At 39.0% G+C, this 17,998-nt stretch overlaps 1 protein-coding gene across 2 annotated transcripts in view; it reads right to left on the bottom strand.

Moving 5' to 3' along the window:
* Positions 1-439: 439 nt before the first annotated feature.
* Positions 440-17,998, bottom strand: part of LOC143276322 (ubiquitin-associated domain-containing protein 1-like) — a 35,733-nt gene continuing 18,174 nt past the window's right edge. For both annotated transcript variants that reach the window (XM_076580831.1, XM_076580832.1), the window contains exons 5-10: positions 16,147-16,258; positions 15,443-15,560; positions 11,055-11,183; positions 9,986-10,072; positions 7,768-7,906; positions 440-6,831 (exon numbers count right to left, since the gene is read on the bottom strand). In XM_076580831.1, coding sequence (XP_076436946.1) covers positions 6,503-6,831; positions 7,768-7,906; positions 9,986-10,072; positions 11,055-11,183; positions 15,443-15,560; positions 16,147-16,258 — 914 coding nt within the window. In that variant the 3' untranslated portion in view covers positions 440-6,502. The remainder of the gene's footprint in view (positions 6,832-7,767; positions 7,907-9,985; positions 10,073-11,054; positions 11,184-15,442; positions 15,561-16,146; positions 16,259-17,998) is intronic.

The following is a 17,998-nucleotide window of genomic DNA, read 5'->3' as shown; positions in this document are numbered from 1 at the left end:
GGTCTGACGGGAGACTCCATCACTGATGGCATTCAGAAGTTTGTCTTTGCAGTTGCTCACCAATACAGATTACCATTATCTATAAGTTTATACCAAACCCAATTGATGATTATCCAACAATACCACAGACTATTTGGAGTCTTATTGCCAGATTTGATTAAAGCACAAGATAACTCTGTGTGAGAGTTTGTGTATTATGTGTTAGATAATTTGATCAATATTTCTACACAGATGAAGGGAGGTAACATCCCTGAACACAGTTCTCTCCAGGCATTCTCAACAACTATGAAATCAAAGTATATCAGTGCCACCAGACTATACTGATTCTTTTGCAACCACACAGACATACACACATAGTGCCTACATTTTAACAACAACAGATCAACACAGAATACGAGAGACCTTTCTTTACGTCAAAAGAAAAAGCAACAAATCAAAGTGAGAAAGTTGTCTTTATTTCTTTGCTTTTGTACATTTGTTTGAATCACAAATCAAATCAAAATCACAATCAGCGATCAAACACAAAGATATGCTTTTATGACAATCTACAAACACCACTGAGTTTTTCACTATAAATATATTCGTGTTTACACTGCAAAATACTGGGAAAAAAATAGCTCTGCCGTTTTGGATTAAATGAGAAAAGCAACTGGAAAAAAACAGCTCTGCTGTTTTGGATTAATGAGAAAAGCAACTTTAACACACAAACAAGCAAATGAGATACAGTGCACTACAAAGCCATTCTCTGAACACAGAATGCCCTGAAGAACACAGCAACATGGAAAGGAGGGGATGGGACAGTGGGATGGAAAAACACAAGGTGTATGTATAAATATATCATCTTGTTTTTTAAGCAAAAATAATTGACCCTATTCACAAGTTTTGTCTTTCCCCAGTAAAATCCAAAATCACCTGGGGCTTGACTGAAGCCAGTCTGAACTCCTCATGGGGTCTCTTCACTCAGAACTCAAACTCAGTGGTCTCTGACACTTTGTATGGCTTCCAGGACCTGGGGAGAAGTGCTGAGGCATAACATGTGTCCTATCATATCTGCTGGTGGAAATATCACAGTCCCAATCCTCTGATCATAGCTGCTACAGAAAGTAAGGAGGAAAATAAGAGAGAAAGAAAAGAACAGGAAGATAAAAGAAGGGGTGTGAAAGGGGTGTAAACAAATACTGAAAATTAAAAAAAAGAACACCTAGTTTTGTTGAAACTTCATTTTGGAAAGACATATTGCACTACTCTGCGTTCGTTTTTCCAGTCATCACAATTCTGAGACTGATATTCAAACAAAAACCGACCAAACAAAAAATGTATGAAAGAGAGAGAGAGAGAGAGAGAGAGAGAGAGAGAGAGAGAGAGAGAGAGAGAGAGAGATGTTTCATCTCCAAAAATAAACAGGTGTTAACAAAAAAAACAAACATGTTTAAGTGTGGAAAAGAAAGAAGCAAAAACAAACAGACTGATAACACAACTTGCAAACTATTTCATTTTATGACATATATTTCAAAAAGAAATGAAACAAGATTATTCTCTGCCTGTGTCAACAACATTATGGCAATTATATGATTCCTTCCATTTGCATAATAAAAAAGACATTATTTTCATCACAGCAAGTGGCATATAATATTGATAGAAAAAAAACCCAAACCTTTTTCATTTGAAAAATGCTTTTCTCAGTTATAAGAAAAAACAAAACACCATCATAACACAAGGGATTTTCCAAAGTTTTCAAACTGAAGACAATCACACTGATTTTTGTGGGGGGTTTTTGTGTGTGTGTTGGTTTCCTATTCAAATCATAATTTCAGATATGCCTACCCCAGAATCTGGCCATCAACTGAAATCCCACAAACTACTTTCTAACCGTCACCTTCTCCTTTCAGGTTTTTAGTCACAAAATTTTTAAACTTTTGAAAAACCTGAAAACACCAAAGGCCAAAAAATTAAAACATGAGGAATCCAAATAAAGTGTCTGACATTTTTCGGTCCTCCGGATTAAGCTTTAATAAATCTGTATTTCAAAATTCCAATTCAGGTGCTTTACTGTATATTACTGACAGAAACAATGTGCATATATTTCTTGTCATCAGTAATGTAGAAATAAAAAAATTAAAACTTTTACAAATCTGTGTCATTTTTACAGACTTGTAAGAACTTGAAAGGTATGCTATGTTTTTTTCACAACTTCTTAAAAACTTTTAAAAACTGTATGAACACTGCTGTGTACTGTGAAAGTGGTAAACAGATTGCACTGTTAATGTGTGTGTGTAACAGTGTCTGTGTGTGTGATTGTATGAGTATCCATATTGAAATGCTGCTGATATGCAATTACTTAGCTGTACACATCATCATGAAACATGCCACTGATCATTTGTTCTTTCTGCCTTAACATGGCAGACCACCACAGCTGGACCCATGTGCCATGAAAATAAACCAACATCTTTCCATGTCCTACAATGAAGGAAGAAGGCAGCACTTGTTCCTCATTCCCAAACTTCAATGAACAGGCAACTAAAACAGGTCCACAATTACAGATGCAACTGTGAAAAAAACAGTCACAAGTGAAAAACAACAACCCAAACCTTGAACACTACATTTAAAGAGGGAAAAGAAAAAAAAAAAGACCGCCAAACAGTTTGCTCCATGGACAGAAGGTACTTTTTGACTCACTTGTGTAAACAAAGTGAGTCTATGTTTTAACCCGGTGTTCGGTTGTCTCTGTGTGTGTGTGTGTGTGTGTGTCCGTGTGTCTGTGTGTCCGTGGTAAACTTTAACATTGACATTTTCTCTGCAAATACTTTGTCAGTTGACACCAAATTTAGCATAAAATAGGAAAAATTCAGTTCTTTCCAGTCATCTTGTTTAAAACAATATTGCACCTCTGGGATGGGCACAAAAAAATTAAAAAAAGAAGCCTAATTATATGCAAACTGCATTTACTGTTATATTTATATTTTTTGTATTCTCTAAACTTGGCACTTTGACCTCTTATTCTGACACAACAACAAGAGGAGTCATTATTATCATTTTTTGTTCAAACAGGAACTTCTTTTGCTAAGCATGGAATTTTAATTTATTTTGCAAACGTTTTGGTGCAGATAGTAAAAAAGGGAAATTACTCTGTAATTAATGCTAGGGGACTTAATTTATCACAAGTGAGTCTTGAAGGCCTTGCCTCTCTTGTTTTCTTTGCTTCAGCTATATCATAATGCTTGAGTTTGCTTTGTATTATCTTTAACTAAAAATTTCTAACTGGAATCATTTTGTGGTGGACATTTCTGGAGTGACTGCAACACCCAAGAAAGATAAGATTCATCAACCATTAAGCACTGGTTCCACAATGAACAGGTGCACTAACACTTGCTGCAACATAGCACACCCCCACACAACATCTGTCTGCCCCCCCACACCCTCTCCATAAAAAAGCTTGCTTTTTAAGGTACAGGTTTATCAACTTTGTACACTCACACTTTGTGACAATAACTTTGAACCAAACAAATTTCTATCTTTCAATGACAAACAATACATAACTTTTCTGTGATTTGATCCATCATCTCACTTTATCTTTTTAAAGCAATGACATTTGCACACACTGACACGGACAACAGTTGCTGTGTACAAGGCAACAGGCAGTGGCTGACCAGCAGCCTCAGCTGCAGATCATCACAGTCTGCAAGACACAGCAATTTTCCTGTTTTCTGTCCTTCTTCCTCTTTCTTTTATAGAGCATTATCAGTATTATTTCAGTTTTTAAGCAATATCTGTGTTCTATGATCCTTTGAATTTATTCTGGTGGCTTTGCATTCCATACATGAAGTTGAATGGGATAGGGTTTATGCATGTGTTGACCAAAGTACACTTCACCTGCTCTTTTCTTCAGCATTAATTTCTAGTCAAACTACTTTTCACTGTTTTTCTGTCATCATCTGATTTTATTACTTAAAAAAGTTATTTACTACTTTTTAACTATAATGAACTATCATAAGTATCCACTCATATAACCTTTCACTGCATTATAATGATGAACAAAAGTGGGTGTCGCCTCTCAATGTTTCAGGACCATGACTAAGTTGGGTGCATTTATCTCACGCTTCAGTGCTTTCATTATTCAGGTAAATCCTATGACAATGAATAAAATACAGCACATAATCTGTTTAAAATGAAAGCTTGGTTCCTTATCAGTATACTGCAATTTCATATTATGCACACCCACACAAATCATCACCATCCAGTTCTCACCGATTCTCACCAATCACATATGCTTCGAATCAAACTGATGGTGATTTTCTCCATAAGCTGACATTTGTCCCCTTGCACCCCTTCCTCTTCCATAAACACAGACACATCCAAGAAAGTGAACGACACACAAAACCTGAAAGAGCAAGACTAAGAAGTAAACACTCAATCCAAGCAACCTGACTGCCCAAATTTCTAACACAACAGACCAGTGAAGTTACTTGCAGTACTGTTGATGTATGACTGTTTAACATAAAACATGTCCAATGAATCCATGAAACAGACTGCCATGATCAACTTATCACAATTTCAAGCATACAATCAACAAATAATCTTGACAATACTGTTTAAAATATAAGCTGTGAAGATGAGCAATCCAATAAAAACATTTGTTTCCAGTGCAATATTTAAGCTGTAAACATAAAAATCACTGAATAAAAGTTGCTAAAGTAAAATAACGTTTTACCCAACCAGTATAAATTTTTCATATACAAATAAAAAAAAAGAAAGAAAAAACAAACAAACAAACCCCCCCAAAAAAACCCCATAATCTGTTATCAAAAAGCAAACTGCTGTTATTAACTATGATGATGCCAAACTTATCAATTATTGGTACAACTACACTCTTGATGATGCACATGTATAGCAAAAAAATCAAAATAAAGGACAAAAAACTCATCATGGCTGAGTAAGATATTAAAGGAACAATTCTAACTGACTCTTTAACATCCTCAAAAACAAAGTAACAGAATATGCCACATAGTTTAATGTGTTCGTTTCTTCATGAAAAATGAACTGTAAAACCTCCACATTATTATTATTATTTTTAGATAATCATTGTTTTTTTCTTGTGTGCAGATGAGCCACATGTGCAGAATCACTCACAGGATGATTTCTTGAGAAGCTTAAACAAAAATAATAAACTCAGAGATAAATTAGAAAAAAAATAAAAATAAAAACAAAAAAGCAGTGTAACTGTGGTTGCAAAAATAAACAACTGTAGATGAACCGAGTTCTGTTGTTCTAAGAGGAACAAACTCAAGCACTGTCCAAGCTAAGCAGACTTTCTCCTTTGCAATTGTTTTTTTATGGCTCAAAGAGGCAGAAGACAGTAGAAGCTGGTTGAACTGGAAACTTACTAACAAAACCTCAGAGCTCAACATGGAAAATGTAAAACTTAGCCGTGTGAAGAGCACAGGTACAGGAGTCATGATGGCTGCCGGAAAAAGAGGGCGATAACCAGCGGGACAAAGGGGAGGTTACCTACTTCCGGGAGGTTATCGGCCGTAGTTTCGTCTGCTCCGCATAGGCGGATAGTAGTTTGCACAGGACAGGAATGTCAGACCCCTGCCGGAGTCTGCACTAGTTGGGTCACGGTTAAGTATGTGTAATTAAATGTAAATTTGATCAAACACCACCACCCTTTCTCCCAAGTAGTCATAAGCACACAGACACCAGTGGCATGTCAACTGTAGCATTCTAAGCCATACATCCCCAATACAAACAAATTCCTAGAAATACTCCGGACATTGCCTCTGATGGTGCAACAAGAGAGGACAAGTAGGAAGAGTCACATCTTTGGCACAGTGTGTAGTAGGGAGCAGAGCAACACACACACAAACAAATGGTGTGCAAACAAAATGAAAAAGAATGAACAGAATTAAAACTAATGAACTCACTTTCAATCCAGCTCCCCCACCCTTCCCCAAACCCTCCCTGGGGCTTTCTCCTTTTCCTTATTTATGAATTTATCCTTCCCTCTCTCTCCCTCTCCCCTGAAGGAAGTTTTCTTAAAGCTAAGAACATTTTCCTGCTTTTGCAGCAAACTGAGGTCATGTTCAGATATTTGACTGTGTAAGCTTACAGAAAAATAATTCACTTCTTGGGTTTGTTTCTCCATCTCTCATAAATATATGAGGTATAAATATATACAGATATACTCTTTGCCCTGTCAATGGAAACCACAAAGAACAAAATCAAACTAAACTGCTTTATCACTGACCAAAGTGCTGATGACTACTGACACCACCACCTAATAGCACAAGGAGAGAGAATCTGGTTGTGGGTTAGCAGGAAAGTCATATTTACATGCTGAGTTGTGTACATTATCATACTGCAATGCACAATGCTACACTTAAATCTCCTTCTCTCTCATTCTCACACACACACATGTACACACACACATGCACCACACATGGACACCCAAGACCTTGAAGCTGCAAACACCAATCAGAAGAACCACACTAGCACAAAGCCAGCATCAACTAGATCCTGGAGCAGAGTTGGGCTGCGATGAATTAGAATTTGGCACTGGACTGGCCCCTGCTAGAGACAGGGAGGGCAAGGAGGTGGCGGCGGGAGGGACAGAGGAGGGGGGGGAAGCGGTGCCAATCCCTGACGATGCTCCCTCTGACGAGGAGTTGGGCGTGGACCTGGTGGTGGTGGGGTGCTGGGAGGGGGCAGCAGGGGTTCGATCCCCGTCCAGACGCATCTGGTAGATTCTGGACACCTGCATCAGGATGGGGCCTGTCTCTGGGTCATTCAGCCACTGGTTGGCCGCTATCGGGTTCTCCAGCATCTGCAAGAAAGCTGTGCAACAGAATTCACTTTCAATCAATGAAGCTGTGCAACACAATTCACTTTCAATCAATCAATCACTTTACTGCCATAAAAAAAACACAAAAAACTGTCTGTGCACTGTAACCCAAAGACCCCACCCCCACCGCTCTTCTCTTATGAGAACTGGAAAAAAATGAATGGAATCTGATAAACACTCTCTCTCTTTCCTGTGTGCACTTGACAGATAGTCCACTACCAGATCAGCCAGCACTCACACTGCAGACTGAAAGGCAGACTGACGGTGTCCACACTCAGCCTGACAGCAAAAGTTGTACCATCTGTGCAAAATTTTGGATTTTTTCCCACGTCCCCATGTCTAATCATCTGGGTTACACGTGGAAAAGCTTCTGAGCAAGTGTCTCACAAACAGAATGAAATGGACACACACAAAAGCTCAGACATGCCAACCCTAGAATCTGGGTATCATTATTACAGCCTCCAAAAATCCAGAACAGACCAAAATTATCAATAACAACAAGTCACAAGTCCATGTTTGGGAATACCATTCCTTGCAGCTCTGAGCTCAATGCAAAATCAAAGATGGCACTCATGCTGATTCTGCCTTCAGCTGTGTTCTGTATGCATCCTCTTTGTCACTGTTTAAAGTCTTTTCAGTGTAGGTCTCACACGTAGTTTCTCTTCGTTGCCACTTTGGTTTATCCATTCATTTTACAGCCTTTCTGATTTTCTGTTCTGACAGAATGCTGGCACATGCTCATAAAAGACGCCATTGAGATCAACTGAAGAAATATATTACACAATTTTTTTTTTCTGGAACAGCCACATTTTTGTATTTCCATAACAAAGTGACATTTCTGTTTATTTCCTGGAAAAATCCAGATGGTGGGAATGTGTGAAAGCTACAAAAATGGACAGACAGACAGGACTGAGGAAGCGGGGCCTGACCCAGTAGACAGCGAGGGTTGTTGAGGCCGAGCTGCACAGTGGGGTTCTCCATGATGGCCTGGTAGACGAGGGAGGAGGGGTCCAGTCCCTCCTCCACCACTGCCGCCCTCTCCCTTCGGTCCCCCAGCAGCCAGTCACACTGTCTCCGTGTCACACAGTGGTCCCCAACACACCGGTCAGGAAAACATTATCATGTATCAGTTTATATTCAATGCAGTCGTCCTAATGGCGAATTCATTCTCATATGTATATTCACACACACACACACACACACACACACACACACACACACACACACACACCACTCTCTCCTGTTCCCCTGCAGCCAGTCAAACTGTTCCAACATCACACTTACTCAGCAAGACAAAAGGAAGGAAAGCATTTAATATTCAACTCTACTGTTTACAAACACACACACATACACTTCACACACACACACATATTTACACACAAACATATATCTACACATATTTACATACAGACACACATATATTAAAACATACGCAAGCACACACACACACACACACACACACACACCACTCTCTCATGTCTCCTGGCAGCCAGTGCCATTGTTCTGTATCACAGTGGTCCAGGAGACAAGATTTAGGTAAAAAAAAATAAAACAAAACTTATGTGTTGTTCACACACACACACACAAACATGCATACATGCGTGCATGTGTGCGTGCGTGTGTGTGTGTGACAGAGTGAGTAACTGTGAGAAAGAAAGAGAAAGAGAGAGAGTGTGTCTGTATGTTTGTGTCTGTGTGTGTGTGTGTAAGAAGTAAACCAGATCTGTGAAATTTTCGAAATAGAGAGAGTAAATGGACACTGGAAATATCTACTGTCATTGCCAAGAAAGGTCTTTTGACAAGGGGCCAACAACATAAATTCATGAATATATTCTAACATCAACAATAACAAAACTGTAATTGTTGATGATGACGACAATGCTGATATATGGAGGTCCATTTAGGTTTGGGGCTTCGTGACAAGGCTGTACTCTATACTTCCTGTCATAATGATATCCCAGCGTCAACCAGGCTCAAGAGATACAGACACTTGCAGTGTTGGTCAGGAAATTGGATCAACCCACCCAAAGACATATCCGTGAATTGGATGATACTCGAGTGTGTGGTCCCAGTCTTTCCGTTTAAGCCCAAAGCAGACAAAACTCTGGGTAGGAGCTGGCCACGGGCTAAAAATACCTCCACTGGGAATTTAACCCACGTCCTCCCAGCTATCAGTCCGCAATACAAACCAATTCACCACGGCAGCTGGTCTGTTTTCTGATTTGTCCAAATAATATAGTAACCTTGGCATTAATTACAAATAAATGCCTTCTAAACTATTAACAGATCCTGACTTAAGTATCTTAATTCTCAGTCTTATTGTTTAAGCTTCTGCAATGACCTTAGCAATCAATCTAATAATAATTTTATCATCAGACCATGATGTCTATTTTAAAGAATATTATTTTGGAGGGGGCACCGTATGATACACTGCACATGAAAAAGGAAGTGTTTCTAATCATCAACCTGATTGTACGGAGGTTCCAGTTTGAAACCATCTCCTGTTTGCATCAAAACCAAGAGTCCTTAGCCTACATCTTGCTTAATTTATTCAAAGCCATTCATTTGTAATGATTGTGAGAAATGTTTCAGGATGAAATATACTTTTAAATGAAAAAAAACAACCCAACCATATGTTTCTTTACTTTCCATGTCAGAATGCCAGTTTTGTTTAAAGGAGCAAGTGAGTCTATTTTTGAATTTTGTAATAAACTGCTGTTTGTTTCCCACTCCCTGGGACCACCACACAATTGAAAAAAAAAACAAACATGTTCAAACAGAACCTTTTTCATTATATAACACAAATCTCTTTTCCTAACTCCATTTGCAAAGCATCATACCAAGGCCTATTTGCATAGACATGTCTCTTTCCCCTTCTCTACAAGACTCTTCCCATGCATTATTCATGTTTATTTTGTGGTAATACCATCCCCAAATACTTGTATGAATTAACAACTCTAATTACTGTATTTTCATACAACCGTTTTTCATGCACTGATAGATGTCCACACATTCTAAAAACTATATCAATCGTTTTATCTAGATTCACCTTAATAAATAACGCACAGAGAGAGAGAGAGAGAGACACAGAGAGAGAAGACAGAGAGACAAAGGTGCACAAGGCAGTACATAAAGTTCTGTTCTCACCGCTGCATCCTGGTCATTGCGGAACATTCTCAATGCTTCCACTGACTCCGTCTCCTCAAATCCCATTTCTACCAACCGCTGCAGAGCCTGCAAAGAAAACAATGTGACAAAAATATATTGGCAATCCAATGACGATGTGATCTTTCAAGATCAAATTGGGAAATGAATGTGTCTAAGTGACAACTAGCATCTCAATAAAATGGATCAAACATTTACTTGTTTGAAAAACAATGTAACTGCATCTCTAAAATGGCATGGAAAAAATTCATTCCAAATATGCAGGTGTTCTGCTGATAAACAGTAACTCTTGATTTCTTCATGAATTTAAACATGAACATGTTTATTTCCCTTGAACTTCATTTAACTGGTATTTTGGAGTCACAAATATGATCCCCTATACAGATTTTAGAAAATCTTCATTGGCATTTGTTTTCAGGTGGAAACGTTTCTCAGGAAATGCACACATAAATCTGCACACACACACACACACACATGAACACACATACAAGCACTGCATGCCTGACAACAGACACAAGATCAGGTATGACAATCATGTCACGATCTCGTCTCAAAAAAGTGGCAGAACACAACTCAACAAATCAACAACTGTCTGGAACTTTTAACAAACAAGACAAGACAAAGTTGCCTTTTTCACGAACATACACACACATAAGAAGAGACACTGAATATTCTGTTTTGTGACTGTCTTGTAAACCTGCTGGGTTTTGAAGATAAATAGTCATTTATTCAGTTAAACAGATCAGATGATAAACCGAGGTCCCGTGTGCAGCATGCACTTAGTGCACATAAAAGAACCCACAGCAATGATGGGATTGCCCTGAGCGAAATTCTGTAGAAAAACCTGCTTTGATAGTAAAACAAATATACTTGCAGACTGAAAAAAAAAAGTGTGGGGTGACAGCTTTGCACTGCAGCGACATGTTCATCCCAGGGAGAGCAGCATGAACTCCACAGAGATTCTGTTGTGACAAAAATGCAATATATACAATACAGTAATTATGAATATAAACAAACTGACACCAACACATTAACTACAAATAGCACATACCCGGGGGTTGGGTCTGAACTCTCGCTTCTTGAAGGCACGAATGGTGTCCAGAATGTTGGTGTAGTGGGGAAGTTCCCCTGTCCCCCTCCCCTCGGATGATGTCCCCTGCCCTTCTGCCCCTCCCCCACCCTGGGGAAACAGCACAGAAACACACTGCAGCACTGACCAACAAAGGAGAGAGAAAGAGACATACAGAATAAACTGCCCTTCTCAGTCCATCCCCTCTTCAGTTTATAGTCTCTCAAAACACATCTCTTCTGTCCTGCCTACCAGCCAATGGACTTCTGCTGGTTGTGCGTGTGATGTACAGGCACTCTCTGCCTGTTTGTGCATGCACTTACTTGTTCATGTATATGTACTTGATGTATGTATGTTTATGAATGTATAAGTTCTATTTATTGTCAACATCATGAGCTCCCTGCTGTGAGGTTGAGTGTCAATCTGCATTACCATTAGTATTAACAATAATAAGCATTCATTAAACCAACTACTGACTACTGCAGAGACTGGACCTCCCTTGCTGAGCACATGAAGACAGTGAGCACCATCAGTTGTTTGAATTTTGTCTTTGCTCCCCATTATCTCATTTCAGTGTTCCTCTGAATCAAACCATTTCACTTTCACCTTAGCTTTCATTTCTTTCTTTTAGCTTACAATGGCTGGAAAGATTCAGACAGAACTGATATGTGTGCTGACACTCTCACATTCACTCCTACCAGAAGGCTTTTGCATGCACAATCATTTTACCTGCCTTGTAGGCAATCCCACTGTTTTCAGAGGTGTGGTTGTTTCCATAACCAATCAAACTTTGATAAAGATTACAGGATCTTTAAAATATGCCAGGGATTCAGGCACCAGCAAGTCTGGACATCGACTGAACTGGGAGAATGGAAAAATCTCCACCCTTAACCCACCAGGCGCCAATATTGGGATCGAACCCAGGACTCTCAGACTGAATAATGAATACTCATACCACTCAGCTATTGTGTCCATATACTGAATACTCATACCATTCAGTTATTGTGTCTATACATTGAATACTCACACCACTCAGCTATTGTGTCCATATACTGAATACTCATACCACTCAGCTATTGTGTCCATATACTGAATACTCATACCACTCAGCTATTGTGTCCATATACTGAATACTCATACCACTCAGCTATTGTGTCCATATACTGAATACTCATACCACTCAGCTATTGTGTCCATATACTGAATACTCATACCACTCAGCTATTGTGTCCATATACTGAATACTCATACCACTCAGCTATTGTGTCTATCTGCAGGAGATTAGTTTCTTTCTTTTCTTCATGACCCATGGTTGCTGATGAGAAAATTACTGCATGTGATGACAGATTACCTGAACACGTCCGGCACACTGATATGGAGGGCACCAGTATGGAATTGGAAGGAACTAGGTAAGCAGCAGGCATGTTGCAAGTCTGTGATAAAACACCTCCGTAGGTAACTCTGTGGAGCTGTGTGAAGAGGTGGAAAGTTAGTGATAAAATACCTCTGTAGGTAACTCTGTAAGTCTCTGTGAAGAGGTGGAAAGTTAGTAATAAAACACCTCTGTAGGTAACTCTGCAAGTGTGAAAAATGCCTCTATGGGTAACTGTGTAAGGCTCTGTGAAGAGGTGGAAAGTTAGTGAGAAAATGCCTCTGTGGGTAACTGTGTAAGGCTCTGTGAAGAGGTGGAAAGTTAGTGAGAAAATGCCTCTGTGGGTAACTGTGTAAGGCTCTGTGAAGAGGTGGAAAGTTAGTGAGAAAATGCCTCTGTGGGTAACTGTGTAAGGCTCTGTGAAGAGGTGGAAAGTTAGTGAGAAAATGCCTCTGTGGGCAACTGTGTAAGGCTCTGTGAAGAGGTGGAATGTTAGTGAGAAAATGCCTCTGTGGGCAACAGTAAGGATCTGTGAAGACATGGAAAGTTTGTGAGAAAATACCTCTGTGGGTGACCTTTTATGGTAAATATTTCTTTTCTATTTGGTTAAGTTCAGTACAACTGATGACATTCAGGTAATCTCACTGTAGGAGCCACTGTGACAGAACATTTTAGGCACTAGATTTCTGATCCAGTGTTCACCAGTCATCAGTGTTTGAGGTCTGATTTTGCATTGTGATGTGTCCTTGGGAAAGGCATTTTACTCCAAATTTCCTCATTCCACCCAAAAGTGAGTGGGTATTTGACTTCAGTTGAGAAAGGTTAACTCTATGGAGACGTTAAATAGTTCATGTAGTTTTGCTATGACGAGCAAATATGGTCATATTTGAAAAATTCAACACACTTTCATACAGAGACAAAGACATAAAAATTATATATCACTAGAAACTTTACTATTTCTTCTTTTAACATTTTAAAACAATTTTCTCATTAAAAGCTGCTAAAAGGAAATTTTCTTCCTAAAATTACGTTTAAGTAACATACTTACCATGACCCACTAGTGCAGACTCCAGCAGGGGTCTGATTCCTGTCCTGTGCAAACTACTACCCGCCTATGCGGAGAAAACGAAAGTAGCTACAGCCGATAACTTCCCGAAGTAGGTTACCTCCCCTGTGCATCCCTGACTAGCGCCCTCTTTTTCTGGCAGCCATCTTGACTCCTGATCCTGTGCTCTCCATATTTTTTATAGTTTAAATTATGTCACTAAATACTGAAAAACAAAAAAATTGAAAAACAGGTATACTGTACTCACCACGCATGTCATATCCATCAGCTAATCCACAAAGAAGCATAAGATGATTTTCTCACACAGTAAGATTTGCTGATTATCATGAATCAGTTTGAAGTCAAATGTTGCACAACAAACTGTCAAAAAAAAATAATGTAAAAGATCACAACACTGGAAAAACAGAAAACGCAAAACCATACAAATCTATCACTTGAAAAATAAGAAGAGAAAACCTATTTACACATTTCTGCTGCAGCTAGATTATTATTTGCTGTAGTCACTGACTGTGTGAACACCTCAAAGCATGAACAGCAGAGAGGGGGCACTTTACACTGTTTGCACATGATTGTGTTGGCTTGACGTGATGTTCCTTGTGCTTTGTGTTTGGCATAGCACACCTTGCACCCTCTCTGTGTTTTCCTGGTCTGCTGCTCCTTGGTGGGTGGAATGTTAGCAGGCCACTGACTGCCTGGCCTCAGTCCCCCCATGTCTGCTCCTGTGTCTGGCAGATCTCCTCCTCATGCAAGTAAAGTGTTTTGAATTTCTGTAACAGACAATGCTGTCATAAGAAAAAAAGAAGAAAAGAAGAAGAAAAGAAGAAAAGCTTTTGTATGTATTGCAAAAAAAAGGGGGAGAAAAAAGAAAGAAAAAAAAGAAAGAAAAATAAACATAAATATTACACAGCATATACACATGCATAATAATTCAGGAGTGACAGTATAAATAACACACATGCACAGACATGCCCACGCATAATACACTGACACCCATTGCACAGACACACCCCTACACAATTTAATAAATGCACACACAGAAAATGATAATTTTACATTATATATACAAATTATTCATTGAAAATTGTAAAAATCAACAATATTTACACAAGAAATAAATTAGCAACAATATCAAATTGTAAACACACTCACCTCAACAGGAGTGGACGTGTCTGGAAAGTCAGTGAGAGTCCTGGGGTCCCAGTGAAAGGTGCAGCCAGTGGGAAGTTGGTTTTTTTTTTTTGTCAGGTCTTTTACCCACTCATACAAGTACTCTTGTTCCTCATCATCAATATCTACAGTCATCAAGTCATCTTGTCTTGCAGTATGGCCGTCACTTGTGTCACTGTCGATTTCTGTCTCAGCGTCATAGGGGTCAGTCTGCAGTTTCATCGTCACTTTCAAAATCATCATCTGGTACTAAATGAATGTCATCATCATCAGAAAAATCATCACAGAATTCGTCACCAGTGTCTAGGAGGTGACGTTCAATGTTTGATCCTTCTTCTGTCACAATTTTGACAGTGTCACGCTGGGGGGCAAGTTCACCGCGTCGCCACGTTTGTTGTGTATGGGTCATAATCCCCCCAGTCAAGAAAGATCAAGAAAAAAGCCTTTCACAGGGTTAACGGTCAAGGGGAAATAACTCAATTTTTCCTAGACTGGTCCCTCAAAAAAGCCTGATTTGTTTCCCTTTAATTGAACACTGCTGAGTGTATGAAAAAAATTCGGAAATCCATCGTATCTTACACTTTGGCATGTCGTTCTGAGCATCTCCAGTGAGTTAAAACAGTGAAAGGACAGGACTGGGCCCTGACTTCTAATGGCTATGCTGAACCCGAGACAGTGGATATCAATGCATTGCCCAGACAGCCGTAAAAGGCTGTGGGACCTTTATTCTTTTTAATTAATCTCACTGTATAACCTTCAACCTACCGATGGTTCTGCAGAGCTGGTGGAAGGGGTCGGGTCTTCCAGCTCAGGAAGAGGGGTGTCAATGTCAGGGTCATTCTCGTTCTGGAACAACCAGTCCATGGCAGCCATCACTGCCATTCTGCACACACACAGGCAGGCCACTGCCGCTACACATATGCATACATACCTACCCCAAAATCTTATGATCAGGAAGACATGTTATAATAATCAGGAACAAACTGAAATTTTCCAGAATTTTCAGAAACAACTATAATCTTTGTTTCTTTGTTGCTGTTTTTTTTCTTGTAAAATGTGATCCACAGCAATAGCATCTGGAGCAGTCATCAATTTTCATGTTTCCATAATGAATGCATCATTTCTGGAAAGGCAGGCAAGTTTTTCATCTGTCAAAACTTCCATAAAATGTTTGAAATTAATTTTTTTCTCTTCTATGAAGTCTGTGAAAACCTCCATGTAGTTATGTTACTTTCTCTTGGTTCTCTCCTTTTTCATGAACACTGTTACGCTCAAACAAATGTGCATACACACACATCAACAGACACATATATAATTATGTATATACCCTCCAACCTTCTTAACATCATTATCAAAAATCACCGAGTGTCAGATTTAAGTTGTGCTGTGCAACATACAAAAAACCTTATTACCCATTACACACTCACCAGTACACACAGAGATCTAGAAGCACACACACATGCACTGACTTGTTCAAGATGAGAGCTTTCTTGGCCCGTGGCTCAGGAAAGCCCATGTCTGTCAGCTGTTTGAGGGCACTCTGGTCAATCTTGGGCTGAGGCAGTGGTTCACTCAGCATCTCTGAAATAGCAACTTTCATACTGATGCCCATGGGGAAAACAAAAAAAGGAAAAAGAAAGGACAAGAAAAATGCATACAAAACATGGCAACCACAACAATCAAACAGGCACATAGCAGCAGTGACACAGTACAATATTTTCCAACTCTGAAGAAAAAAAACTGCAAGCAACATCCACTCTTGCAGCAAGTTTAAAAGTGAGATCAGATGTGTCATGTGTGCGTGACTTGCAATCCTTGCCTTTGAAAGATAGTGGAAGGACTGAAAGCTCTAGAAGAGACAGAGACAGACAGAAAATAAGAGCTTAAGCCTTTCATTTCGGACTGCAGATATATCTTCAGTTTTAAGGGTAACTGCATTATCAACTGTCAAGCCACTCGTTTGCATCATTGCAAATGGCGACTGTCTTGATGAGTGTTCGAAGCAATATCTTATGTTTTGTGAAGCAAAAAGCTGTTAAGTGTGTCAACACTGCTAGGATGTACAGAACAGAAAAGGTGGCTAGAATTTTGTTTGATTTACTGCACAACGTCGATAATAGCAACTAAGAGAACATAACAGAACATGAAAGTAATGTTGTTGATCAGCTGAAGTGATTCTGGTTATCCTGGTGATGATTACAAGTCATGCTACAAGGTACATAAACAGGAAGGGGATGGGGTTGTGTTAGAAGTGGGTACAGAAACCTTCATTTGAGGTTTAAATTTACTGCAAAACCCTCCTAATCAAAGCTTCAAGCTGAAATATTGTTCACAGTGAGGTTTTGTGTTGTGCTATTGTGTGATATTGTTTGTGGGTGTTTGGGAGGGAGGGGGTGTGTATAGGAGAATGTGAGTGTTAATGTACATTGTTTATATTTAAAACAACATGGTAGTGGAGGAAACAACATAACTGCACTTGGTTGTTGTGTCTAATACATTTGCTGACATTCTGGCACCATGTCCACAAACAAAATAAACAAATCTGAATTTTCTTCTTTTTTCCCCTCCAAAATACTGGGTGTATTCCCCCCCGAAAAATCCTAGTTATCTTTCCCTGATTAGGAGTTATCTCATCCTGTCAACATTGAACTTATTTTTACATACTTTTGAGCAATTTTTTTATTTTTAATTTTTTTTAAGAGGTTGTTTATTATTTTGCAAAAATTATAAATTGTTCTGGTCACTGAAAGTGTTCACTATTTCACCACCAAGTTTCTGTGTGAAAAATACCCCTCAGCACCAAATATTTTAGAAACGATGCTCTCAGTCAAAAGCTTTCGTTCATGTCAAAACAACACAATGGACTTATTCACTTCAAACTTGGTCAGGGAGCAAAGGTTAGTTAGTCATTGTTCTAATGGTATGAAACTGGTTGCAACTGTCAAGCTTTGTTAGAATGTGAAAAATGGCCGTATCAACATGACCCCTTGATGTTGAGAAAAGTTGCCCATGGCGGTGCACTGTCTAGTCAACTAAAGTCGCCTTTGGTGGTGAAAGAGTTAATAAAGATGAATTATGTAGTTTTGTCTTTAAACTGCCAATCTAATGAAATTCAATTGTTGATATTTGTGATCTTACAGTATCAATTATGTGATACATGTGTGCAACAAGGTAAAATGCTTCAAGCAACTTTGTCCTGTGAGAGTAAAAATATTTGTTTGTTCTACCAATAACATTTTTTCTCTTATGTTCTTTAATAATGTGTCACTTCAAAATAAAGATGTGTTATCAGTGGAATGGTAACACGTTCATTATCAGTGG

Source organism: Babylonia areolata, chromosome 31 (genome assembly GCF_041734735.1).
Source record: "Babylonia areolata isolate BAREFJ2019XMU chromosome 31, ASM4173473v1, whole genome shotgun sequence".
Taxonomy (NCBI): Eukaryota; Metazoa; Mollusca; class Gastropoda; order Neogastropoda; family Buccinidae; genus Babylonia; species Babylonia areolata.
This window is presented reverse-complemented; position numbering and strand designations above follow the sequence as displayed.